General features: G+C 25.5%; 5 protein-coding genes across 8 annotated transcripts; 2 read left to right on the forward strand and 3 right to left on the reverse strand.

Annotated features, from left to right (window-relative positions):
• Nucleotides 1-1,537: 1,537 nt before the first annotated feature.
• Nucleotides 1,538-4,615, reverse strand: LOC113789598 (disks large homolog 5-like). Its single transcript, XM_027339155.2, has 2 exons — nt 2,981-4,615; nt 1,538-2,911 (listed from the first exon to the last, which is right to left on the reverse strand). The coding sequence occupies exons 1-2, from the start codon at nt 4,515-4,517 to the stop codon at nt 1,878-1,880; spliced, it is 2,571 nt and encodes an 856-aa protein (XP_027194956.2). The 5' UTR covers nt 4,518-4,615; the 3' UTR covers nt 1,538-1,877.
• A 4,222-nt stretch (nt 4,616-8,837) lies between these two features.
• On the forward strand, nt 8,838-14,428 carry LOC113789705 (carbonic anhydrase-related protein 10-like). Of its 2 annotated transcripts, XM_075819846.1 has the most exons (6): nt 8,838-9,632; nt 10,866-11,357; nt 13,238-13,524; nt 13,591-13,675; nt 13,769-13,797; nt 13,854-14,428. In XM_075819846.1, the coding sequence occupies exons 1-5, from the start codon at nt 9,380-9,382 to the stop codon at nt 13,789-13,791; spliced, it is 1,140 nt and encodes a 379-aa protein (XP_075675961.1). In that variant the 5' UTR covers nt 8,838-9,379; the 3' UTR covers nt 13,792-13,797; nt 13,854-14,428. The 2 variants fall into 2 exon arrangements, with proteins under 2 accessions (XP_075675961.1, XP_027195079.2); XM_027339278.2 differs by having other exon boundaries at nt 8,839-9,632; nt 13,769-14,428.
• On the reverse strand, nt 13,999-16,365 carry LOC113789722 (fatty acyl-CoA reductase 1-like). Its single transcript, XM_027339295.2, has 3 exons — nt 15,624-16,365; nt 15,206-15,566; nt 13,999-15,135 (listed from the first exon to the last, which is right to left on the reverse strand). The coding sequence occupies exons 1-3, from the start codon at nt 16,119-16,121 to the stop codon at nt 14,426-14,428; spliced, it is 1,569 nt and encodes a 522-aa protein (XP_027195096.1). The 5' UTR covers nt 16,122-16,365; the 3' UTR covers nt 13,999-14,425.
• A 3,417-nt stretch (nt 16,366-19,782) lies between these two features.
• LOC113789723 (uncharacterized) lies at nt 19,783-21,784 on the forward strand. The gene is made up of 3 exons (XM_075819847.1): nt 19,783-20,128; nt 20,227-20,807; nt 20,910-21,784. The coding sequence occupies exons 2-3, from the start codon at nt 20,264-20,266 to the stop codon at nt 21,431-21,433; spliced, it is 1,068 nt and encodes a 355-aa protein (XP_075675962.1). The 5' UTR covers nt 19,783-20,128; nt 20,227-20,263; the 3' UTR covers nt 21,434-21,784.
• A 101-nt stretch (nt 21,785-21,885) lies between these two features.
• On the reverse strand, nt 21,886-27,813 carry LOC113789700 (uncharacterized). 3 transcript variants are annotated; one of them, XM_075819849.1, is made up of 4 exons: nt 27,218-27,813; nt 25,923-26,520; nt 25,114-25,770; nt 21,886-22,908 (listed from the first exon to the last, which is right to left on the reverse strand). In XM_075819849.1, the coding sequence occupies exons 3-4, from the start codon at nt 25,634-25,636 to the stop codon at nt 22,511-22,513; spliced, it is 921 nt and encodes a 306-aa protein (XP_075675964.1). In that variant the 5' UTR covers nt 25,637-25,770; nt 25,923-26,520; nt 27,218-27,813; the 3' UTR covers nt 21,886-22,510. The 3 variants fall into 3 exon arrangements, with proteins under 3 accessions (XP_075675964.1, XP_027195070.2, XP_075675963.1); XM_027339269.2 differs by lacking the exon at nt 25,923-26,520 and having other exon boundaries at nt 25,114-25,693; XM_075819848.1 differs by lacking the exon at nt 25,923-26,520.
• Between the last annotated feature and the right edge of the window lie 88 nt (nt 27,814-27,901).

The raw sequence follows: 27,901 nt of genomic DNA on the forward strand, positions 1-27,901 counted from the left end.
ATATATCTAAATGAGATTTGAAGAGAGGCGTTGGCCAATGGTAAAACCAGAAACAACAATCCAATAATAGTTTGTAATCGATACATGAATAATATCATTGATATTAATGTAAATGTGAATGAAATTTTTTTCATCATTTTATTTCATTAATTGGCTTCTCTCCTGTGTATAGATTGTTTATATTATTATTATTATCATTATTATTATAATTATCACCAAGGTGATGATTACCAATTTCGACTATCCATAATTTTTTTATATTTACAATCATCAAACTAATCAGTTATCATGTCGGAACCTACAACATCAACAACAACTTTGATTAGGATACGACATATAAATCAGTCCGGATTCCGATCATCATCATCATTGGATAAAATAGGAAAAAAATCTTTTTTTGGTTATTTCATTTTATTTTGATGATTTTTTATGAAGATTTTTTATTAATCATCAGTCTATAACCATGGATAATTTTTTTTTGATTATTTATCATTTTTACAAGAATAAAATGTTTTTGATTTTTTTTTTCGTTTGTTTGTTTTTAAATGAAGAGAGAAAAAAAAATTTCCAAACATTGATGATTATTATAGTGATAATGATGATCGAATAGATTAAAATGATGAAACTATTTAGCCAAATGGAAAATTTTTTCTAAACACCAAAATGGGACATGATAAACAGTAACTAACTAAATATTTCATAAATTCAATGACAATTATCGATTCGATGATTCATAAATGTCTAATCAAATGAATCTGTTTGATGACTAATAACTAGCTTACTAAAAAAAATTGAATCCATCATAATCATCAACCGGTAATTTATGATTGAAAATTGATGCAATGATTTCATTTTTTTTTAAATCATCCAATTTCAAGTGATCATCGGAAAGAAGTACAATTTTTTTGATGATTTTGTTGTTGGCAGGTAACAAACACAACCAAAGAGGGAGTTTAATCTTGTTGATAAAATTTAATGCAATAAACGATGTCAAACGATTTCTCGATAATAATAATTTTTTTTCTTTAAATCCAAATAAATCAAAAATGTGACTGTAGCAAATAAATATTTAAAAAAACAATTTTTGAAAAAAAATCTCTTATCTCAAGAATGTTTTTTTGCTTGCCACCTAATGGAAAATGAGAAAAAAAATGGCAAACGAAATGAAAAATAACTGTAAATCAAATCTAAATGATCGGGTTGTCCGTGTGTTGCTTCAAAAAAAATAAAAACATTACATACAAAATCAAATATGTATCGGTATCCTCGGTAATTATCAACACTAACAACAGTCGTATGTCAAATTGTAAAGCAAACATTTTATTTCCATTTTTCAAATATTGGCCTGATCATTGATGATTAAACTTTGGAACAATGAAAGACTAGAGAGAGAGAGAGAGAGAGAGAGAAAATCATCAATACTGATAATCTGTGCAAATAGAGATAAACAACAACAACAACAACAAAAACGGAAATAACCAAAAAAATAAGACGTAGTGAATTATTAATTGTGGAAAATTTATACAATTGAACAGAATTGATGCCATACGCATGACTTTATTTATTTTATATTATTTTTTTCTTTCATCAAATAGATCTATCTGATACAATAATAACGATAAGATAAGGGTGTGTTACTTGTTTGATTTGATTATCGAATTGATCTGATTTTTTTTTTTTTTTTGTTTGTTGTTGAATTCATTCATGTTGCATATTTTTTTTGGAATTATTGCCATCTATCGGTCATAATTGTATTGAATAAAATAAAAATCGTAAATTGAATTTGAACCGGGTTTTTTTCATTTTAAAATCAAGATAAATAAATTTTTTTGTTTTGTTAAATTAAATTTCATAAATTGATTGATTGATTGATTTCATCATGCCTCTTTCCAAATAAGTTTGTCTTGTTCAATAAGTACATGAAATTCAATCATATTAATAATATTCATTAGATTAATATTTGCATTTAAAATAACGTGTTCAATATGTTCAAATTGTTTAGATAATTTTTGATGATGTTTATGTATATTTTTAGCTGTACGTAATGATATTTTACTTGTATGATTCCAATATTTATTTACAGCTATTTTCATTTGTTTGGCCGAACGAAAACGAAGCTCAATAATAATCGGATAGATTTGTTGTTGATGAAATTCATCCAAACTATTACCAGTGATTGTTATGACTGGATGTAAACCTTGATTACTAATTTCAGTTAATTCAGTCAATGAAATGAAATTACTTTCACCATCTTCTCGACGTGAACAAGAAATATAATGATCATCTTTTTTTTCATTCCAAATCGATGACATCATTATCATTGTTTCTGTTTTTTTCTGACATAATCGAAATAATGATGAAAATTGACTTTCTAAACGTTTAACAATTGTATGACTATATGGACCGAATATAATTACCGGTCTTGGTTTAGTCTGTTCAATCATTTGAACTCTTCGATATGCCTGTAGATCAATATTATCCATTGATTCTAATGAATTTTGATTATCATAATAACCATTTCGATCATTTGACATTGATGAAAATGAAGCCAACAAACGTGTATCATTATCATCAACATTAGATTTGTTTGAAATTAATCGATGAAATATATGTCGAATAGAATGCAACATATTAGTATCATGATTATTCATATTACGAAAAAATTGTCGAAACACTTCACATTCAGCATTATATTTGCTCGGTATATAACCACTTTCGATTGGTTGACCAAATGGATCTAGTTTCCATGCACGCCAATATTGACATGGTTTTCCATCATATAATGTATTATCCACATACAAGATGTCGCCTTTATTGAATTTTAATGAACTATTACATGCGGATGATCGTTCAAATTCAGCACGAATATAAAATGAATCACCAATAGGATTTTCTTGAATTTGGTGAAATACTTAAGTTTTTTGTTTGTTTGTTTGTTATTATTCATGTAATCTTTTAATTAATTGATTAGGTTACTTACCATCGATATTAAACAAAACGATCAATTCTGCCGTATTCTGAGCAATCGGTTCGGCTAGATGTAAGGCAGCATCTTCAGCTGTAGCTTGTGTTAAATCATATTTATTATATTCAAGTAATTGATCACCAATCTGAAGAAATCTTTGCAATTCTTCAGCAATCGTATGAACAAATATACCGACAGCATTTCCACCACATAATTTTAATTTATTTGCAAATAATGGACGTAAATGTATACGTCTAGGTAATGAAACATTTAGCAAATAATTCTGATACAATGCCGATTGTTCATTTTGTTTTCGTTCAAAATATCGATGTAATATTCGATTTTTACGTTTGAATGCATTTCGTCGTACTAAAGTACTTTGTTTTTTGATTAATTTTCGATTTAAATTGTTTATTGAACTTTTGGCCATTGCTAAACTAATATCCGATTCATATCGATTTACCGAACAATTAATTTTGATTATAATCTCATTATCTTTACATTCATTGATTATTTTTTCAGCTAATCGATAATTAGCCATACGCATATTAATACCACATAGTTCTAATATTCGATCACCTTGTCGTAAACCAGCTTTACGTGCTTCACTATTATTGGCCACTTGTCGTATGATAACACCATTTTCAATTGTCGTATCAAAAAATATTCCATGAAATTCATGTAATTTTTTTGTCATTGTTAATTGTTTTACCTGTTCAATATCGGATTCATATTTAATCATATTGTCGATCGATTGAATATCATTATTGTTTTTATTCATATCAAATGTATTATTATTCACATCATTTAAATTCAATAATGATTTAGAAAATTTAATACATTCTCTCATTGAATTATAACAAATAAGATTGGATTTTTTCTTTAATAATTCTTGATTTGAATTATTATTCAAATCTTCTTTTTGATCATAATCAATATTTTTGTATCCAGAAATATTTGATTGTGAAAAACTTTCCAATTGTTTTTGTTTATCATGTTCAATTTGATAATTACAATTATTTGTCGATTGTGATGATAATGTTGTACGTATTTTTTGACGTTTTTTTCTTGTTTTATTTAATGATAATGATTTTTGTTGATTAAAATTTTCATTAAGATTAATATTTGTATTTGGACAACAAAAACGTTTATGATGTTCTAATTCACGTTGACTTGATGTTAATAATCTTGAAAGTCTTTGACGAACATGTTTTTCTTGTATAAATAAAAAATGATATGTACGAGATTGTCGACAATAATGATCACATTCTGTTTGTAATGTATTGATTCGTTGAATAAGATTCTGACAAGTTTGTTGTAATATTAATATTCGATTTGTAAAGAATTTATATTGTTGTTGTTGTTCATCGAATTTGATCAAATTTTTTAATTCAAATGTTTGCTGCTCATCCGATAATAATTGTGATTGATAATCAATAATTGTTTGATCATTATTGTTAACATCAGCAATATAATCTTGATCTTGATAATCCAAATCATCATCATCATCATCATCATCATCAATAAATTTATCAATAACAGATAGATCCATCAAACAAATTCGATTCGAATTGATAATGAATTTATATATAATCGTTGCAACAACAAAAAATAATTGACGGTTAACAATACTTTCAATTCAATGACATCAATATTAAACGATTTTTCTTTGGGTACTTAAAATGTTGTTCTTTTTTTTTTTTGGTTGTTATCGTTACAGGTACATTATTAAAGATACAATAATTGTTTGATCTTATCTCAACTTAATTTATTTCATATCTATTTTTTATATGATAGAATTTCATCGTTATCAATTGCCAATTTTTCTTCTACTTTTTTAAAATCTAAATACTTTTTTTTATTATTGAAAACTTTCTAAATAATCCATGGTTACATCGTTGTATCGTTGTTGTTTTTTTTCTGTGGTTAATGCTGTCAAGAAAAACAACAACAACAACAACAACAACAAAATATTATGGCCACGTAGATTTATTTGTTGTTGATCACTTCATCTATATTTAATGATTAAAGAAAAAAATTCAATGATATCAGTCTTATCGTTGATAATCACGAGAAAAAAAAGTTTCTTTTTTATTTGATAAAAAAACAAAAACCAACACCATGTGCATGTATAATGGAAGAAAAAAAGCATTTTTTGGATCAAGTTTTTGATTATGTTTTATCAAGAAAAAAAAGTTGAATAAATTTGAATAAAATATTGATTCCATACAAACACAACCACAAACGCCTATTTGATTCAATACACCTGATCCTGTAGAATCGTTTTTTTTTCTTTCTTGTTTTTTGAACCTAAATACGATCGATCTTATCAATCAATATGATATTGGTATTGACATATTTTATCATCATCATTATTACAATGATTACTAATGATTGATTGAATTGACCATCATCATCATCATCATTTTTTCTTTAGTTCTTTAGCTTTTAGATATTAAATTCTGGATCAGAATGTTCATCCACCAAATGAAAAAATTCTATGAAGCATATCGAATCAAAATATTTTTTACAAAATTTTCAGAAAAATTCAGTTAAAATGACTGACTGTCAGATATAACTGTTCAATTGCTACTAATAAGATGCTTGTGTTTGATATGCAAGTGTGTTTTTTTTTTGTTTCCAATGAAAATCAGGATCTTTCATTCGGGATAGAGAAATTTCCAATTTTTTTTTCTTCTCTTTTTCTTCGAAATAATAAACAAAAATCAGCAAAAAACTGACTGACAACAATTCAAACCAGTTGAACCAAGAAAAAAAAATATTTCCAAAACAAAAAAAAAAACAATAAAATAAAGACAAAAATAAAGAATATTTAAAAACAGATGCTCAATCATCTTATGGTCGACAATATACGATATGATTGTTGTTGTTGTTTTTTTTTTTCGTTGAATCAAAATGCAAAACACTTGAAAATAATTGTGCATTCATCATCAACATCATCGGATTCAAATGGATTGAATTTTTTTCCATATCAACCTATTTTGCGAGAAAGAGAGAGAGAGAGAGAGAGAGAGAAAGGAAAGAAAACGACAACAAGCAAAGCGGAAAAGTTTTCGGAAAAACAGAAGGAAATTTTTTAGAAAAGAAAAAAAGAAACAACAATGATACTTTCGGTTCGTTGATTCAAATTCAATTCAGTATATCAATTTGTTGAAGAATTTCTTTTTTAAAGTCACTCACTCATTCACTTTGTGCATAAAAAGTACGAAAATTTATGCTGATTATGCATTAATATAGAATTTTTTTCTCCAAAGTTTTGTTTTTTAAAAATTAATATTTTGGTAATAAAGTTGAAATTGATATAACAAACAAACATAAATCCAAATCTGATGATTAAAATTAGCCACAAACAAAACAGAAAAACAAAAAAAAAGGAAGAATAAATTGATTTTACCTGGTGAATCGATATTTTTTTTCATTATTGCTTTTCTTATTGAAAAAAAAGATAAACTTTGTTCGGATAAACTTTAATTAAACAAAATACAATGGTAATGATCACGATCCATGAAACATTTCAAACAAATAAACAAAAAAAATTTATGCAAAAAAAATAGCATTTCTTTTTTTTTAAATTCTGTTACTTTTAACTTTGTTGTTTTTTTTCATTCAATTCATTCAAACAAAAATTTGCATAAAATTCTAATCGTTTGCAATTTTCTGAATGTGTTCGTAAACAAACAAAACGAAACAAAAAATCTTGATTTTTCAAATGTCATTTATGTTTTTTTTTTTTTTTTTTTTGTAAATGAATTCATTCTGGATTTTTATTTTTGTTTTCAAAATTTCAAAAATCAAAGATTCTCATTCCGGTGTGTTTTCAGATAAAATCAATTATTAATTTTTTTTTCTTTCATAAAAATAAATAAATTCGATTTAAATATTTGAAAAGTTTAAAATTTTCTATTTTTCTGTTTGTTTGTTTTGATTATTGATACATTGTTCTTTTTTTTTTTGGTTGTTCATTCAACAATGTTTACAAAGAAGAAGAATCGATACAAAGAAAAATGAATTGATTCGTAAACGAGAAAGTAGAATTTGTTACCCTTTTTTTCCAATTGTTTGTTCAACAAATTTGAATGAATAAGCTCCTGACAAGAGTTTTTATTCCTTTTCATTGAAATATTAGATTTCATCATCATCATCATCATTTAATAACATGCTGATGATGATGATAACGATTGTATTTTGAGTATCTTTTCGATTCCATTCTTTTCTTTTTATTATTCTTATCAGTATTTTTTTTATATTTACTTTCTTTCTATTAAATACAAATTATTCAAGTAAAATATTGTATCAATTTTTTGTTTTGTTTTGTTCTTTTTCATTTCTTCTGATCTACTGTGAACAGAAAGAAATTTTCAAACTGTAATTTCAATGATAACAAAACAATATAGTAAAAAAAAATGTGAATAGAAAACTGAATTATCAAATACAACAACACCATACACACACACACAATTCAATATTGTTCAATATACAGAGATGATTTTTTTTATTTGTTGAAGGAATTTATTGTTCATCATTGATCTTTCGAATATTTCCAATGATAAATGATTGGATAAATGATGGTTATGGCTAGTTTCGAATTCTTTCGATTAATGTTTTTATTCAATTTGTATTTATAATTGAATTCTGATTTTTCATTCATTCATTCGTCAAATATAGCCTTCGGGCCATTTAAGGTACTTAATAGGTACTATATATGAGAGCACAAATGATAATTCATTTTATTGTTAACAAATTTTTCTTTTTTTCTGAACACAAGAAAAAGAATCCAATAATAAAATTCAATGTTCATTTGTGTTGTAAAATGATTGACCATTTTTACCATACAGATTCGATTTTAATCTAGATTCGATCATTTTACTTTTTTTTTGAAAAACATCAGCAACAACAAATTTAGAATTCAATGATGTTACGGGTGTCTGTTGAGTTGAATGAAAACAAAAAATCAATAATAAACAGATTCATTGTGAAAAGTTTAAAAGTTTTCAACTTTTTTTTTGTTGTCTCAATATTTATCGTTGTTTCAAAAATTTAGTTTTTTTTTTGGTTTATTTTAATCAGTTTCGACTAATTAGTGAAAAACAAAATTATTATTTTGTTTATAATCAATGAAGATTTTGGTGTTGCTGTTTGGGATTCTTCAAGGATTTTTTTTTCTATTTCAACAACAACACAAAAAAAACTTTAGTGTCAAAACAGGAGAAAGAAAAACATTTTTTTAAAAAAATCATTCTAAAATTCTATTTCATCCACCCCAATTCGAATTTCGAATTCAAATCATGACATCAATGACAAACAACAACAACAACAAATAGAACGAAAATTGACATATGTTTATCCGTGTCACACGCACCAACTTATTCACGTAAATCCAGTGAGAGAGAGAAATGGAAAAAAACAAACTTAACCTGTGAACATTTTTCCCGATTTCCATTTGTTTAGATAAACAAATTTCCATTTTAGAATGGAATTCGATAATTAAATCTTCATTTTTTTTTGCTGAAAATTTATTTCATCATAACACAAATCTAACATGAAAATGAAGAATTTAGCTTCTTCTCGAAAAATTCTAATTCTTTGATGGTTTTTCATTTTTTTCTCTTGTTTGTCGACCATCACCACCACAAGATGATCACGCCCAATGTGAATGATTATTTATTTGGTTTGAAACCTTTTTTTTTGCCCCCTCACCCCCACCTACACACCAAAAAAAATGGAAAGAAAAAAAATGAACCAATCCAATCACTTGAATGTATGTGGCTGATGGCTACTGAACGAACATAGTTGTTAAAAAAACAGAATTCCTAAATCAAAATGAAAAGAACGCGCCAGAATCCTGCGCACCCGAAAATTATTTCGAATATTTCGAAAAAAAGAATTCAAGTTTGTTTCTGAATCGAACCTCGAATAGAAAAGAAGAAAAAAAATTGATGCTTGATATACTTGATAAAAACAAGGGTAACCAAAAAAAAAAAAGACAACTAAACAAACTAGCTTATGGAATTGTCCACAAAAAAAGACAATTTTTACTTAAACACTCACAAACACTCGTTGTACACTTATTGATCATCAAATGATTTGTTTGTTTGTTTGTATGTTGAATTGAAACAATTTGCGTGAACAAACACCAAATATAATGAAAATCTATTTTCAAACAAAAATTTTCATCAATTATTTTTTTGGATTGTGTTATGAATCAATAATATAATTGTGTTGTTTGTTATCAGGTGCCAATATTAAATTCCATCAATATGCAACTTGTATAATATTGTGTATATTTATTTACATTGTTATTGGTCAATTTTATTTCATTTGATTTAATTTACCTTTTTATTATTATAAATCAAATTGAAAAATTAAAAATCAATCATTCATCATCTTTTTTTTATGATAATGATGAAAAAAATGAATATTATCAATTTATCATTATATCGAAATATAATTAATAATTCAAGATCAATTATTATTGATCGTTTATTAATAATATTAATAATAGCTTATCATTGTGATCATCATAATGTATATGATAAAATTAACATTAATAATCAACAACAAAGATCATTATTATCAGCCACAACAACAACAACGATAATGGTTATGGCCGATTGGGATTCATGGTGGACATACGAAGGAATCTCAGGTATGTATCACACACACACACACACACACACACACACACATCATTACACATTTTATACAAACAAATAAAAACATAGCAAAAAAACTATTGAAAAACATTAAAATTAAAGAATTTTAATGTTTTCTATTCAACAAATTTATTATTGACAAAAACAACAACAACAACAACGAAATTTCTAAATGAACAAATGCAATGATCATGAAGAGATTGTTTTGTTTTTCTCTGATTCTGGCTAGTGTTAATTAGTTTTTTCCCATCATCATTATCATTATTATCCACCACCACACACAAAAACATACAGAAATAGACTATGATCCAAATATTTTGATGATCATTTCTATTTCAGTCGATTTTTTTTAATGATATCAAAGGAGGTGTCATCATCATTATTATTATTTTTCCTGAATGATGATGATGAGTTTCAAAGAAATTTTCATATCAATTTTTTTTTTTGTTACCCCAAAAGGAATGTTTATTGTTTCTGTTGTAAACAATGAAAATGACAACGACAATGATAATGATGATGATGAACCCAGCCAAAAAAGAAAAAAAGAAATGAAATCAAGATTATCATCGGACAGTTTGTGGGTGTTGTAATTACATTCTTCAGTCCAGTCTAATTTTGTTTTTGTTTTTTGTTTTCTGATTTTCCGCCATTTAAGATGAGAGAAAACAGGGAGAAAACAACATATCCAAATTAGAAACGACTATTGTTTCTCCCCGATTAACTTTTCATGTATTTCAAACATTGATTACACTTGTAGAATATTGTGTTCTGTATTTTTTTTCTCCTATTTTGACAATAATTGAAAATGTTTTTTGTTTTCTATTTTAGCTTTTTGTTGTTGTTGTTGTTGTTGTTGAAGAGGTTGACCCTCGACAATACACAACGAATAAATTTGTATGTTTGTTTGTTTGTTTGAATGAATAAATGAAATGTAATTCTACAAATAATGATTGTGTGATTGACATACATGTCAAATGCATATAAAACAATCAAACAACATTAAATGGGAGATGAAGAAACTGAAAATTGTAGCAAAAAAATGAAATAAAATATTCTATTTTTTTTTTGGTTATTTTGTATATTAATAATGTGATGAAAAACAAAGAATGAAGAGAAACAAATTAACTATTTTTTTTTGTTGTTGTTGCCATTTTGATTTCATTGAAATTTTGTTTGGTTTTTTTATTAATGATTTTTTGTTGTTGTTGTTTTGTTTTATTATTAAGGTCCAGATTTTTGGGGTCGTCTTAATCCAAAATGGTCACATTGTAGTAAAGGACGGCGACAATCACCGATTGATATTGATACCGAATTATTAATCTATGATCCATATTTAAATGAAATTAATATAAAAGGAGATTATATTGATGGAAAATTAATCAATACTGGACGTAGTATTAATATTGAAGTTGATCAAGAAAAATCAATTATAATTACAGGTGGACCACTTAGTTATCAATATACATTATCAAATGTAACATTACATTTTGGACGTGAAAATAATCGTGGATCAGAACATAGTATAAATCAATTACAATTTTCAGGTGAATTACAATTTTATGGTTTTAATGGACAATTATATTCAAATTGGTCGGAAGCAAAACGTTCACCAAATGGTTTAGTTGCTATTTCAACAATGATTAAAATGACAAAAAATATGTCAACAAATGTACAGCTTAAATTAATGATTAATTCATTTAAAAATATTAGCAATCGAGGTATGTAAATATTAATATTGATCAAAGTGAAAAAAAAACGAAAAATAAAAAGTTTCTATAAAAAAAATCCAATCTTCTTTTTCTTCAATCAATTTTGTTGATATCGAAAATCATTTTTTTCCCTTGTGTATGTCATTCGATTAACTCTTTAACTCTTTAGTCGTTTTGTTTAGGGAAATGTGAAAGTGTGTGAGAGAGAGATAGACCGGCATCGAAAAAAAAGACCAGAAAAAAAATTAATTGACAATCACTGTATTTTTTTTTCTCTCTCTTTTGAATGTTATGAAACAGATGTTGAATCATTATTCTTTCTCTTTATCATTATCATCATCATGGTGATGAAAATGAAGATGATGTGTTGAAGCGTTAATTAATAAATTCTTTGTATCAATATTAATTATCAGTTTAAAAATGATGAAGAGTTGATAATAATGTCTGTCGCATATACACATAGACACAGAATTGATTTTTTTACAAGAAAAAAAAGACCAATGAATGCGAATTTAAGAATTTCTTTCAGATTTTTTTCCTCTTTCTTCGGATCACACACATATCAATTCCAAACATTGAATGAATTTGTTTTGTCATGTGAAGGTTTTTTTTTAAAAAAAAAACAAAAATTTTTTTTCAATTCAATAATTTCCTATATAATAATGATGATGATGATGATAAACACCATATGCTTCATGTATATCTATTTGGATATTGTATGTTTTGATCATCATCATCATCATCATCATCATCACATAGTTTATTTCTCAGTTCATCGTCATCGTATATATTCAAGTTACTTGATTTCAATGATGATCCATCAACAGCTGGATCGAAAAAAAATAGCAAGAGAGCGAGAAAAGAATTGGCAAACCAAAACAATATCAATGATTTTCATTTGTGTGTGGAAAAAATACTGATATTGGATTGGAAAGTTACCGATTTATTATATTTATCAAAATTAACAAGAAGAATGTTTATTGATTGTGAAAAAATAAGAATAAAAAACATAAATTCAATGTTTGTTTGTTTGTTTGTTTCTGAATTAGTCAACAACAATTCTGTTAATATATGATTAGAATCAATTTCATACAAACACACAAACACACACACATGCGACCGACCACAAATATCAAGACAATCAATTTGATGAATGTATTTTTTGTTGTATTTGTTGTTCGAGTCGGACATTGTTCCCTGGCGACTAAATCATATCAAAAAAAAAGATTTTTTTCTGGTTCTCTTTTTTTTTGGAAATTATGCACAACAAATTTCCAATGAAATCCAAGAATAGAACCCAAAAAAAATATGAAATCCGCTAAGCAACCAGAAAAGAAAAATTCATGAATACACCACACAATTTTATACAAGTAGTTGATTAAGTAAACATAATATCTGTATAATAATAATAATAATAATAATAATAATAAAAATGAACAATGTACATTATTTACTAAAATCAAACGATGATTTAATTATCCTTCGTATACAAGTGTGTGATGAACATTGTTTAGAATATAATGTACTTACTATAACCGTAACTATGGTCGAAAATGAATGAATGAATGAATGGATGAAAAAACATTTTGATTACATTTCGTTTCTATATTTTTTTCATCATCATCCATTCATCCACTTTTGGTTGGCCAAAAAAAGAAATTTGTTTGTCCAACAATAAAATCACGAATATAGTCATCGATATAATCGGATTTTCCCCAAAACACACACACACAGAATTTGATCTATATTTTGATTCTTTTGTATGCACGCAAACTTTAAACAAATTCAATATTTTATCAATTTCTATATTTGAATCAAATAAAAATCTATCGATTTAGATTGATATTTTTTTTCAAAATGAATATATTCTTTTCTTATTCAATTTAAAGGTGATATTCAACAATTGAATCGATTATATTTAAAAGAATTATTACCAGATACAAAACAATTTGTTACATATGAAGGATCATTAACACAGCCTGCCTGTTTTGAAACGGTTCAATGGATTATAATGAATAAACCATTATATATTAGTGGACATCAATTACATCAACTTCGTACATCATTAAAAAATGATGGACATCAGGATAATTTTCGTCCAATTCAACAGCTAAATCATCGTATTGTTAGAACAAATATTATTAATCATCGTTTAATATCGGATTTACGTTTAAAGGTATAAATTAATTAATTAATTGTGAAACGAAATTCATATTTAAATAAAAAATATTTTCCCATTCAGTATGATTTGGATGAAATTGAATTCAATGTAGATAATACATATAATAAACAATTATGTTATGTAAATCAACCGGTTGCTTATAAAGGTATGATATCATCAATTTCATTCAACAAAGACAAAACTATATATCTTTTCATTAATCATTGAATTTTTTTTTCATATTCCTGAAACAAAATAGCAAGCAACAAACCGATTACTTAATTACATGTATGAATTTTATTTTTGAAAAAAATAACACATTTATTTTGGTTCGAATGACACAGGATGGCAGCACTATTTATTAAATCCAAAAGAAAAACAAAGCAATAAATCACATCAAACGACAAATAATGAAAATGATAAAAATATAAACTCAAAAGGATAATGATCGGATTGAAAATCCAATAATTAAAAAATAATCATTATACATTTCATTCCAATTCGACCATTTTATTTTATATTTATTTGTGGTATTAGTGTTGTTTTTATTTAAATCCCAATTCAAAAAAAAGAGGAAGAAAATATTTCATTATAAATCTATAGAAATTATTAATATCAGTTAATTATAATTAATTTGATAACAATCTAGATCGTTTGTGTGTGTGTGTTTGTTAACCAAAATAGTAAAAAACAAAATAATGATTCTATCAATTGTAATCATTTCATGTATCAGTAAAAAAATATTATTCAATAAAATGATTTTCATGTTGATTTTTTTCGTCGTTTGATTGTCGATGAAATTTTGATTGTAAATATTTTCTTCTCATCGATTATCCCATCAATATAGTTAATTATATTTAAATTATATATATAAAAATGAATAAAAATGATCAATGATCAGATTTTTTGTTTTGTTTCAGCCAATTGTGATGTTTGGTTGCATCAATAATGAAATAATATAGCCAAATATAGACAAAATAATTGTATAAATAAACAAATCCAATAATCCATATGCTAATTTTAATATTTTATGGCGTCGAATACCATCTTTTAATGTTGAATCATCTTCATTGATTAGATAACGTCGTGAACCCATCCACAATGCATTACAATAACAAGTCCAATCGATTGCCTCAACATTAGATTGATAACAATGTTTTTCATCATCAGGCAATGATTGAAATATTTTACTATAATTATCATTACGAAAAAACCATTGATGATTTGTAAAATGTTTAAGTACTTCAAGTGCGCGATGCATTTTGTTTGTCACATCAACCATGACACGTTTTTGTCGACAAATTAACAATATGAAATCGAATATATAAGCGAACAATATGTGAGAGAAGAACATTGTTAAACGATGATTTACACGACCGACAAAACTACCAGCACTTATCGGATTTTGTGCAATAGGTCGAACCATTTTAACTGATGGATTTTTAACTGCAGCCATACGTGAATAATTTAAAATCTGTGCCCATGATATTGGATTTTTATGCCCGGAAGTTATATGTATCACTTTTGGTCTTTTTTCTGGATACAATGATGAATGATAGCCAATTACAATCAATGAATTGGCAACAAAATCCACAGGGATAATGTCGGAAATGTAATCACAACGCACTATTTTGAATGGTTGAATAAGAATTTATTGCTTATAATTCAAAAAAAATGCAAAAGAAGTAATACTTACTTTCCATCGTACGAGCGATGCCAAGACCACCAAGTAATAGAGCACCAGCAACACCATTAAGACTATCACACCAACCTTCGGCTGGTTCACGATATGCATGTGAAACAATGGATGGACGACAGATAACAACTGGTAGATCAGAATATTTTGAAGCCACCAAACATTCGGCAATAGCCTTACTAATTGTATAAGAATTTGGACGTCCCATTAATGATGGATGACCATCACTCGGTGCTTCATCACTATCTTCATTAATAATTTTATTGATCAGTGATTCAATATCATCGGCTAATGGATAAACTTTTTCTTCAACATCAATTAGATTACAATTTGCATAAGCAGTTGAAACGTATACAACAGTCTAAGGGTTTAATTTAGTTAACAAAAGACTAAATTTTTGAAAGTTTAAAAAATTTACCTGTAATTTTTTCATATCACGACTTAATTTCATGACCGATTCGGTACCATGTATATTTTGAGTGACAAATTTTTTTAATGGTCCATGAAAACGAACAGTGGCAGCTGAATGAAATACAATCGATACATTTTCGATAAGTGTTTGATAATCAGAATCAGATAAACCTAAACGAGGTTTTGTCATATCACCATTAACGGCAACAAGTTTACTGAAATCAAATGCTTTGTTACGAAAGGTGAATACTCTGGATTTGATAACCTCTTCTTCCAAACGTTGTTGTGGTGATTTACCATCACGACTTGGACGTATTAATAAATAGATACGTTCAATTTCTGGACAAGAATATAATAATTTTTCAATTAAAACTTTTCCAATAAAACCACTGCCACCAGTTAGAAAGATGGATTTTCCATTATAAAAATTTCGAATCGATATTGCCGTTGGTTGTTTTTGCTGTTGATCGATTGTCGATGATGATGATAATGATGAATGTACCATTTTTATTTTGTCAATTTTGTAGTTTTTCTTTTCACAACTAAATTTCAAAAAAAAGGTTCCAATCAAACGGTGGAATTTAACATGCACAAATTAGAAATTATATTCACAGAATATAAAAAAAACTGGAAATTATATCAATTTAAAAGATATATATAAAAACTAACAAAATAAAATGGAATTTTTTTTTTCTTTTAAATTTCAAACAGCATTACGGCTAAACTAAATAGAAAAAAAATAATGACGTTTGTTAGTAGATATTGATCATTTTTATATATGGTGATGAGGATGGCGATGATGATGATAATCATCATCATTGGTTGAATTGATTGATTAAACATTTTTGACCATTAGAATGAATAAATGAAAAGAAAGAATGTTAAAAAAGATTTCTAATCAAAACATATATGATTTGACAAAATGTCAAATAGACGATTGATTCGAACAACAACAACAGCAAAAAATTTGTCAGAGACAAATATTGAATTTCTTTTTTCTTCTTCTTCTCTATTCATTATAATTAAATAATTGATTTTGTTTTGTTCATTCAAATATGTATGAGGTGCATTTCAATACATTTGAATGATGACGATCATTTGGTTATAACCTAATTGTCTTTTTTAAAAATAAAAATAAAAATATTTCCCTTTTCAATATTTATAATTCATCGATCATCGATTATTTATAATTTGATAATCAAATTTTTATGTTTTCATTTAGTGGTAGACAAGTAATAATGGTGTTGGGAAAATAAAAAAAAGGGAATAAAATAAAAAGAAAAAAATTACAATAAACAGACCTTTTGTGGTGATTTTCAATGATAATTTTTTTTTATTTTCTCAAATTACAATGAAATCGATTGTATCAAATTTTTAAGATATTTTTAGAAAATTGTTTTTCAAATGATGATTAAAAATGATGTTTAATGGAACTGTATTCTGTATTTATGTTGAAATAAATACAGATGTGTCGAAAGGTGACGAATTGACGCAAAAATTATTTTATTTTTTTTTCGAAAAATTCATTTGAATCACGTCACCAACGACTATCAAATCAAAACAAAAAATTGAAGTAATTCAAAATTGTTAAATGAATGAGCCGAATGCATAGTACCAGAAATTTTTTTTTCTTGAATAACAGAAATATCAAAAATTCATAGTGTTTATCTTTATTGACCGGATGAAATTTATAATATGAATTTTTTACTATACTTGAGGTAATTTTATAGAGAAAAAAGGAAAACTGAAAAGCAAGAGAGAGAGAGAGAGAGAGAGAGAGAGAGAGAGAGAGAGAGAGAGAGAGAGAGAGAGAGAGAGAAAGTGAGGAAAAAAAACCCAATAGAGCGTTGCGGAATATCGTCACCAAGATTGAAATTTTGCATTGGAATTTTTTTGTTTATTTTTGCTTTCATAAATTATCAATGTTTAAATGTTGTTGTTGTTATTTTTTCAAAAAAAAAAAAAAAAATCAATTTTAAAGAGAAAAAATGTACCTTTCAAGGAAAACTTCTCTTTGATATTTAATTTGCATCTAATATTCAATTTCTAATTCGATTCTGGTGCAAAAAAAATATCCTGAAAAAATTAATTCATTAAAAATTATTTAATGAATTACAAAAAAATATTTACGTCATAAAAGATGAGAATTATGGTAATCTTTTTTAATTAAAAAAAACGTAAACAAAATCAAAAACAAAGTAATCCCATGGATAAATGTTATGATAATTTATTTGAATGTTATTTTACAAATGTTTTGCTTCTGGTTATTTTGATTGATAAATTTTACTTATTGCGTTTTGTCTTTACCTTGATTATTTTTCATCCAATTTGGTTACTAAAATAAAATATCAAACAAACAAACAAAAAAAATTTACAAAATAGAAAAAATAATAATAATTGTTAAAAAAGTAACAATAACCAGAAAAAAATAACAAGAGATTGACATTGAAATTTGTCGGATTACCTGTTTTTTTTCATTGTTGTTGTTCGTATGTATCGTACCAATTGGTTTTTTCTATCATTTTCTGGCATTTTATTCTTTCCTAATAGTTTTTTTTCAAAATTAATTTCTGAATAATAATGATTGTTACATTTTTTTTATTGGTAAAAAAAACAAAAATAGCAATTTCAAGCAATGGTGAAAAACAAAACAAAAACAAAAAAAAAATGAAATCAAAATTGTCCTTGGTCGTGTGTTTTGTGTTGTGTTGTTGTTGCTAAAATTATCAAATTTTTTGAAATTTTTATTTCGAAAAAAATTATTATTGCGAGGAAAAGATTTTTTTTTCAAAACCAAAAATCCGATCATTCAAACTGGATTGACTAAAAGTGTTTATCGATTGTTTTTGGTTGCTAAACAGTTTCCATTTTCGTCCCACTTGTTTTACATGATACGAATATATCAATATAGATCAATATGGATGAAATTGGAAAATTTTGAAATTGATATTTGCGTCATAAAACATTTTGTTCAAATGTTTATCACCATTTTTTAAACAAAATTTTAATGTGTTTTTTTTTGTTGTCAAAATAAAAGAATTAAAATTGTTGAAAACAAAAAACAAAAAAAATATAGAAATCCTAGAATAATTGACCATCAAAAGTACCATGTGATTGAAATCATATGAATCATATGATGATTATAAGAAAAAAAAAATTCTGATCCAAATTCACATAGGCAAATTTTCGACAAACAACATCAACAACAACAAATTCCTTAATGACTAAGGTCAACATAATCCATTGAAATTGGTAACTGAAAAAGAATGGATTAGGATTATCATTTTCTTTGAATTATTATTATTTTACAAAATTTTTCTGGTTCTTTTTCTCTCTCGCTCTCTCTCTCTCTCCTTTCACTGAAACTATCCATATGACGCTTATGAAGGATTAAATTTTCTTGAACGATTCTTTGATCGTGATCAATGTCAATCTACAAATAATGTGATTTATATGTTGTAATCTGATTTTTGTTTTTGTTGTTGTTGTTGTTGGTACCATTCAATATCACGAATCATCTGATCATTGAAATATAATGTTGTTGATGATGACATTGATAAAATTTCTAAATAAATTCAATTTGGAAATTGAAAAATTTTATTTTAAAAAAATAATAATTTTTATTTGATCGATCCGCTTTTACATTTCATAAGAATTTTCATTGCAAATGACAGGCATATGGTTTTTCTAGATTTTCTAGATTTTATTGACAAATATTTTACTAATCTATAATTGATCAATCTTTGTGAACGACCAAAAAAACAAACAAAATTGATAAGGGATTTTCATTTACTTTTCTCTTTCTTCTCCATTTTCTTTTTTTTTGTTTCCGATTCAAATCCAGAAATGAAAAATTCCTTGTATACAATACGCATAACGGAATTTGATTCTTTATCCGTATTTATCCATATTTAAAATTGCGTATGATTTGATGTAGAAATTTGTCCATTTTGTTTCTATGTATAGAATACTGCAGGAATTATATGGAAAAAATATCATTTTTTTTTTTGTTTTGTTTTGAAACCGGGTTTTGATTTTGAAATAATAGATTGTACACATTATTATTCTGAGCAAATCATATAATAATGATGATGATGATGATGATGTCAGTGACCAATGAACAGTAACTCCATATAAAAACTGTTCAACAAAATCAATCTAAAATTAGTAAATTTTTTGTTGAAACAATCAGTGATTCGAAAATATTGATATTTGGATGATAAATTCCAAATTAATAGAATCGAATGTATGACTATAAACATACTTTATTCGTATTAATATTTGTGACAAAAATTATTATTATAATTATATCAAAAGAAAAGTATCAACAATTTACAATCAAAATAATATTGATGAAAATTTTTTTCGTTTCAATATTATCAGTATCGTCAATGATGATCTGGTTGAATTGAATTCTAAATTCAATTCGTATTTCACGTAATTTGTATTTTGTATTTTTGTTGAATAATTATGTGAAATGATGGAATAAATGAACATAAAATCATCTGAAAAGTAATCATTCATACTATTTGATTGCATGTGACCTTTTGCTTTTAATGGTTTTTTTCTTGTTAATTTACATTTTAATTTGAAAAAAAATTCAATTTTAGCGACAATTAAAAACAATACAATTTATACAATCATCAAATGACATTCAACAAAAATTTGAACAACAAACAAACAAAAAAAATGTCAACAACCAACGAAAAACATCGAAAATCTAAATTATTATCAATTATTACATTACTAATTAGTTGTTTATGCCATTTGATCAATGTTAACAACAGTAATTATGGCGTCATGGCAAATTTATCAAATAATGAAAATGGCATTGAAAATAATGTTGGTGAAACATTATTTCCAATTTATTCATCTGATTCTACAGCCACGGAAATGGTGATGACTAAATCGAATAATGATATCAATAATAATAATAATAATAATATGAATAGAATGAATTTTGATAATTATGAAACAATCAATTCATTAGTACCGATGGTTTCATCATCATCATCATCATTATTATCATCATCAGCATTATTATCATCACCGATTAATATTGAAACACGTGGTGCAGAAAAACAACATTATTGTGGTGAAAATCTAATCAAAGCATTAGCACTTTATTGTAAAGGTTATTATGCAAATAAACGTACATCTGGATTATCCAATATTAATCCAAATCACGAAGGTAAGTACTTTCATTTGAAAATTAAATTAAATTATTGTTGAATTGTTGAATATATGTTATTCTAATGTTTTTTTTTTTGTTTGTTCTCTTTATTTATTCAAGAAACATATGACATTTATTCAATTAAAGATTGTCGTAATGAACCATATACTATGAACAGTAATAGTGATATATCAAATAATGGCGGTATGATTGATATGAATCAATTATCATTAGCTAATAATGATAACAATGTTATTAATAACAAAAATTATAAACAAAATAATTATAATAATAATAATAATAATAATTGGAATGAATTAACCTGGTCAGATATATTGAATATATTAAAATATTCACATAATAAACATGATCAACAACAACAACAACAACAACAACAAAATCAACAATCATTATCTTATTTAAATAATAATAATAATAACAAAAACAAAATTAATATGAAAAATACAAATCAAGGTTATTTAAATGATTGGTGGTTAGATTCATTTACACGTACGCATAATAATAATTATAATCATCGTATACAACGACCAAAACGTGGTATTGTTGATGAATGTTGTAAACGACCATGTGGTTTGAAAACATTAAATCAATATTGTGGTATACGTAAACGTCCAACATATTAAAAAAATTTTTTTGTTTCGAAAATTCAAATTCCAAATGAAAATATTCAATTATTATGATATGAAAAAAAAGTTTCCATTATCATCATCATCATCATCATTATTATTGTTCATCATCAAAAATTCATTACAATTCATTATTATATAATTCTGAAACCAAAATATTCTTTATAATTCTGAAAGAAAAATAAATTGAACACAACAAATTGATCAATTAAAAATAAAAAATTAAAATTTCTATTAAAAAATGGATTCAATTTAAATTATTAAATTCAATCAACTAATTAAATTAATTAACTAATTATTTGTTATAAGCCAGATTTCGATTTAATAAAATTAAAAAATCAATTACAATTATTATTATTATTTGATTAAAAAAAACACAAACCAGAAAGAAAATTGTTATCAATTTTATTTATAAAATTGAAATTATTTTAAATTTTAATTTACAAAAATAAAATTCAAAAATTTTATTCGATAAATAAAATCAAATTTTAATCATTTTTTTAAACAATAAAATCAACAGAAAATTTATTTGATTATCATTATCATTTTAAGAATACGAGATGGCGCTTATTGCTACCGATTATAATATTGCAGGGGTGGCCAAGCTCACCCTCCTCACCCTCGATTTTTGAATTATAGAAGTGTGGCTCGCGAGCCACATGCGGCTCGCGAGCCGCAGTTTGGCCAGCTCTGTAATATTGGATTTTTCTTTTGTGGAGAAATGATGGAAACAAAAAAATTTTCAACCTGGAAAAATTTTTATATTGATTTAAAAGATCTTATACAATCATAATATTCAAATCATATATTATTATATCAATGACTTAGTGTAATTGTTTGCGTGTGTGTGGTGTTCAATTGTGAAATGTTCGAATGATGATGATATTGATGATGATGATGATGATGATGATGATGATTAGGATGAGAATGGTGATTATGATGATGATTGATAATGATTATGAAAAATCCATCAATGAATCATAATTGTATCGACACATAATGACAATAGTTATAGTTATCAATTTCAACATCTTTCGATTGTTTCAGAGAATCAGAAAAAAAATAGAATCACAATTATGCTTTCTGTATGAAACGTTGATCGGCATTCAATTCAAATTCATTTTTTATCATTAAACGTTTTGATAGCTTATTTTTTGCTTTTATACCAAATGAATAGAATAGAAATAGAACGAGGAACAATATTTGATATATAAATGATATTGATGATGTTATACCATCATCCGTACTACTATTATTATTCTGTACCATAATTGTTGTTGTTGTTGATGCATTTATTGATGATGATAATGATGATGATGATGATGATGATGATGATAAATGATGAAACAATCCGGCAATCATAATAATATTAAAGAATAGGCTTAATTTGAAATGTTCAAATATGATGCTACAGATTAATCCAACTTCAATCAAAATCGATATAACAGCAACGAATAACATGCTTATTTGATCTGTTTGAATTATACAAAAAAAACAAAACAAAAATTAAAATTTCAATCAATCATTTTGTTTCAATTTGAATATTAAATTTATTGATCCCAAGACAAATGGACCTCAATCCTTATTGTGACCATGGTCATTGTCAATTATTATTATTTTTCCATTGCACTTTTTCCATATTTTTTGTTTTTGGTTTCATCAAAATTAAAAATTCATATTAAAATTTTTTTTCTTTTGAATTGTTTTCCAATCAATAATGAAATTAATTATTCATTGTTATCATCGATTTATCATTTTTATCAACATTGATTTAAATGTTGAATAATTTTTTCTCTTAATAAAATAGGAAAAAGAGAAAAAAGGAGAGAAAACTGCGACCAAAAAAAAAAAAAAAACATTTCATATTTATTTGACCATCAGGTCAAGGATAATCGACCGACATTCATTCATTCATTTAACACAACAACATTCAACTACATAAAAACATTATCATTATTTTTACCACTATCTGTCTTTTTTTTTCTTACTATTTTCAAATAAAAAAAATCTAATGTATCCTGCAATATATTTTACATTGAATTTTTTCTTGTCTCTCTCTCTCAGAAAAGAAACAAGGATTGTTTGTCTGTTTTGGTAAATATGTATGTAATCAGAATGAATTTTCATTGCCAGAAATTTTCTCACTTTTTTTTCATTCAATGCTATTACTTATGTATGGATTTGTTCAATGCAATACTGATTTTCAATCTATCGATATTTATCTATCTATGTATGAATGATTTTCCTGTTTATTTTTTTTTTTTTTTTTTTTTTTTGATTTAATATTTGTAAACAAACAAACAAAAAAAAAAAAAAAAAAAAGAAATAAAGGATTGATTGAATGCTTTATTGTTCAATGTTTGTTCATCTGGTTAATCATGAATGTCAAATCATTATAATAATAATAATAAATTTTTCATTGCCAGAAATTACATTTTGTTGAAATATTTCTTAATTTTGTTTTCAGAAAAGAAAAATTCCATTCAAAATCTTCTAATCATTATCAATCTTCAATGGTTTTGCACTTGTTCATCATACATACCATACCATACATGTTTTTCATTATTATTAGCATTTTTTTCTAGTTGTTTTCAAATTTTTTGTTTTCTTTTTCAATATTAAACATCAAATATCATAATTGCTATTTGTTATTTTTCTAGAAAATGTTCTTTTCACTATCTCTTTCACTCTGTCTTTCTCCTGGATAAACTAATTATCTGTTTATTTCTTTTTCTTTCTCTTTATCTGTTTTCCCTATGTTTACGTACGTGTATTGATGATTACACATGATGATGTGAATATGTTTGTTTGTTGGAAAAAAAAAAATTATTATGGAATGAAAGCAAAGAAATATGTGTAATGATGATGATGATGATTATCCAAAAGAAAATATTGATGGTCAATGATTATATTATATGATGATGACAAGAGAAAAAATGAAATCAAAGAGAACAAAATCAATTCTATCAGATTTACAATAACAACAACGAAAAAAAAAAATGCAAGAGACAACTGGATGACAGGACATGTATGTACATGCAATCCGAAAAAAATGACCGAGGTCATTCATTCATTCATCATTTTCATTTTTTTTTTTTTTTTGGCTGGGAATTTCGTTTTTGTCTTTAAATCAAATAATATAACTTGTTTTTCAATCAAACAAAATGAATGAATGAAGAATCTTATCCTGAAAATTAAATTCACATTTTTTTTGGTAGTTTTCTTTACCATTTATTTTATAACAAAACCCATACTCAGGTTATGAATAAATTGAGAATCGATTTTTTTTTGTTATCATCATAATTTTCTTTGAAATTAATTCATCAGTGCAATCATACAGTGAATATTGCGCATTTTTTTCTTTGCTCTTGTTGTTGTTGTTGTTCACTGATTCTGATTTTGAATTTGTCCATGAAAAACATTGAAAGGACATAAATTAAAACATCATTACAAGAGAGGTAGAGAGAGAGATAAAGTGATGATGGAATAAAACAAAATGACAATAACAGAAAAACAATGTTTAATAATTACTATGAAATGTATGAATGAATAATTATGATTTAAGTAAAATCAGATAATCAGAATTTATTGCATCGATCAATCAATCGATTTAAATGAATTTGAATACTCATTATTTTAAAATTTATTTATTTTTATTTTATTTTTTTGTTACTTACAGCTATGTAATCGACCTTGATGATGATGAAAATGATTAAAATCATCCATTGGAATAATTGTATCGATTTGATATAACATTGATAGATCAGTTTCATTTATACCATAAAAATTCATTATTGAACGATAAAATTGTAGATTAATATTTGATTCATTGGTTTTATTAATATTTGACGTTGTTGTTATTGTCAATGTTGATGGTAATGATGATGATGATGATGTAGTTCCCATCATATGTGCTTCATAATAAGCATATGTACCAATGAATAGTAAAACAATACTTAAACATAATGAAAATAATGAAAAACCTAGCATAAATTTTGAATATAATCGAAAAAATGATAAAATTCCAAATGAATTTTCATTATTATCAATCATTATTGATCGTGATGATTTACGTTGAACATTTGTATGTCCATTTAATCGCATTATTTTACGCATTTTTAGTTGAATTTGATTGTTGTTATCGTTGTTGTTTTCGTTATAATGATTAAAAGTTGAATGAGATTCAAACAAATGATTCATTAGAATTTATTGTTGCTGTTGTTGTTGTTGTTGTTGTTGAAACGATAAATATGATTTCTATATTTCAAAAAGGATTGTAATTTTTTTTTTAAATATGATCGGATCGATTATATTTAGGCAATCGACGTCTTTTTCTACATTCAAAAATGAAAAACAAAATTTTACAAAACACATAAAAAAAAGGATGTTCCAACAATAGTTTTATAATAATAATGGAAAAAATTGTGATGATGATAATTTCATCGACAATGAATATAAAAAAAAATATTTTTTCATATTAACGCACATTAACTAACAGGAAAAACGAATGAGAAAAATGACATTCGATTTTTTTTTATTAAAATTTTAATATATTAAAAAAAAAGATGGATATCGTCAAACAATTGATGAAATTACAGTGAACTTGGGGAGAAAAAATGACAAACAAACAAACAAACAACAAAAATAAATTGAACGGAATTGAATTTCATTCAGTCGATGAATCCTGGTTTTTCAACAACAAAAAAAAAAGAAAAAGAAAAAATTCTTGAAATTTTTTAGCATTTTTTGTTTTGTTTTGTTTGATGGAAACAGGATGACGATGATGGTGATTGTGAAAGAGCGAAAAACAACTTTTTTTTGTTTGTCTTGTGATATTATCTTGTGTTTCACTAAATTAAGTATTCGAATGAAGCAATGAAGGAATTATTGATTTTTTGTTTTGTTCAATTTAAAGTTGTTGCTGTTGTTGTTGAAAATTTTAAATTAATTTTTATTATTTCAAAATGAAATCACAGATATTGCTCATCATATTTATTGATCCATCATCAATGTGACATGTAATAATAGTAAAAAAAAAAACCTGCACAGGGAAAAAAAATCCAAAATTTAAACACACACACACACTATTGGAACATAATTATTATATCGATTATATTAGCGTGTGTGTTTGTGTATGTGTGTATATGTGTTTGTAAGTTGATCCATCAAAGCATCATCATTATTATCGATATAGTAAGCAAGGAACAAACTCAATATACACACACAGTGTTTCCACTGATAGTTTCAATCATTAATCGATTTGAATCAATTTTTTTTTCTTCTTCTTCTCTCGTTTGTTTATTATTATTATTATTATTATTATTATTATCGAATGTGAAACACAAAAAACAAAACAACATTAGTTTCAAATCAATAAAGGTAATGATAGATAGAGAGAGAATGATTGGGAAAAAAAATTTCAAATGAATTAAAGAGAAAAAAAAGAGGCAATCTTTGCTTCCCTCATTCATTCATTCATTGTATATTATACTATCAATGTTTCATTTGTTCCAATAAAGATGAGATGTTTGTCTCTCATATTTTGTGTTTTGTTTGTGTAATAATGATGATGATGATTACAACTTGTTGCTAGAACAATAATAATAATAACAAAAAACAACAACAATCTTCTATAGAAAGAAAATTCTTTCGGGATTTTTCTTTTTTTTTCTTCTCTTTTTCTTCTGTAAAATTAATCATTTATTGAACAATTTTCAAAATTTTTCTCATTTGAAAAAAAATATGAAGAAATAATAATGAAATAAAAAAAACAAAACGAACGTCAAACGAAGGATTTTCCTTTTATCCCTGTTGTTGTTGTTGTTGTTGTTGTTGAATGAAATAAGATTGACGAAATTGTCTAATGTTATTTTTTTTTCTCTGTAATAATTATGTTGATTTGGATGAATGGATGGAATAAAAAGAAACTACGAAATGTTGAATGTTGAGATTGAAAAGAAAAAAATATTTCAAAATCATTTCATTGTAAATAATGGAAAATATAAGAGAAACAAAAATGGCGATTGAGAAATTTTTTGTTTTATTTTGCGAAACATCACTAAACACACACACAATATTACAAATTTTTTTTCTTCATCCGCATGCGCATCTTTTTTTGTTCAGTTGGAACAAGAATTTTTTTTTGTTGGATTTTATTTGAGTAAATGATCATCATCCATCAAACAACAATATAAAATTGAATCTTTGGATATCAGTGGGTCATCAATGAATGTTTGTAGAAAAACGAAAGCAAAATATCAATAAAAACAACACCAACATCCTTCACATTCACATCCAATCCTAATGATACCCATTTATTATCATCAGCAAAAAAAAATAAGTTAAAGTAGATAGAGAGTATATGTGTGTATGTAAACGAATTCAAATTTCTTCAGCTAAAGCTGATAATTATGTTTAGTGATTTAATCAATCGATCATTTAATTTGTTTACATTTGATAATAATG

The sequence above is a fragment of the Dermatophagoides pteronyssinus genome, unplaced genomic scaffold (genome assembly GCF_027571235.1).
Source record: "Dermatophagoides pteronyssinus isolate colony J.1.1.1.1 unplaced genomic scaffold, Derpt_VIB-CSIC_2022.12 sq0005, whole genome shotgun sequence".
NCBI lineage: Eukaryota > Metazoa > Arthropoda > Arachnida > Sarcoptiformes > Pyroglyphidae > Dermatophagoides > Dermatophagoides pteronyssinus.

What these genes read in the sequence shown, in the direction of transcription:
- LOC113789598 (XM_027339155.2), bottom strand. Translation starts at nt 4,517, where the DNA reads ATGGATCTATCTGTTATTGATAAATTTATTGATGATGATGATGATGAT. An exon ending in CGTTTTGTTTAATATCGATG is followed by an intron (nt 2,912 to 2,980) that starts GTAAGTAACCTA and finishes AAAAAACTTAAG; the next exon opens with TATTTCACCAAATTCAAGAA.
- LOC113789705 (XM_075819846.1), top strand. Translation starts at nt 9,380, where the DNA reads ATGATAATGATGAAAAAAATGAATATTATCAATTTATCATTATATCGA. An exon ending in TAAAAATATTAGCAATCGAG is followed by an intron (nt 11,358 to 13,237) that starts GTATGTAAATAT and finishes TTCAATTTAAAG; the next exon opens with GTGATATTCAACAATTGAAT. An exon ending in TATCGGATTTACGTTTAAAG is followed by an intron (nt 13,525 to 13,590) that starts GTATAAATTAAT and finishes TTTCCCATTCAG; the next exon opens with TATGATTTGGATGAAATTGA.
- LOC113789722 (XM_027339295.2), bottom strand. Translation starts at nt 16,121, where the DNA reads ATGGTACATTCATCATTATCATCATCATCGACAATCGATCAACAGCAA. An exon ending in GTGATATGAAAAAATTACAG is followed by an intron (nt 15,567 to 15,623) that starts GTAAATTTTTTA and finishes TTAAACCCTTAG; the next exon opens with ACTGTTGTATACGTTTCAAC. An exon ending in CATCGCTCGTACGATGGAAA is followed by an intron (nt 15,136 to 15,205) that starts GTAAGTATTACT and finishes CATTCAAAATAG; the next exon opens with TGCGTTGTGATTACATTTCC.
- LOC113789723 (XM_075819847.1), top strand. Translation starts at nt 20,264, where the DNA reads ATGACATTCAACAAAAATTTGAACAACAAACAAACAAAAAAAATGTCA. An exon ending in TATTAATCCAAATCACGAAG is followed by an intron (nt 20,808 to 20,909) that starts GTAAGTACTTTC and finishes TATTTATTCAAG; the next exon opens with AAACATATGACATTTATTCA.
- LOC113789700 (XM_027339269.2), bottom strand. Translation starts at nt 25,636, where the DNA reads ATGAATCATTTGTTTGAATCTCATTCAACTTTTAATCATTATAACGAA. An exon ending in TCAAGGTCGATTACATAGCT is followed by an intron (nt 22,909 to 25,113) that starts GTAAGTAACAAA and finishes TAATTCAAACAG; the next exon opens with ATCAAATAAGCATGTTATTC.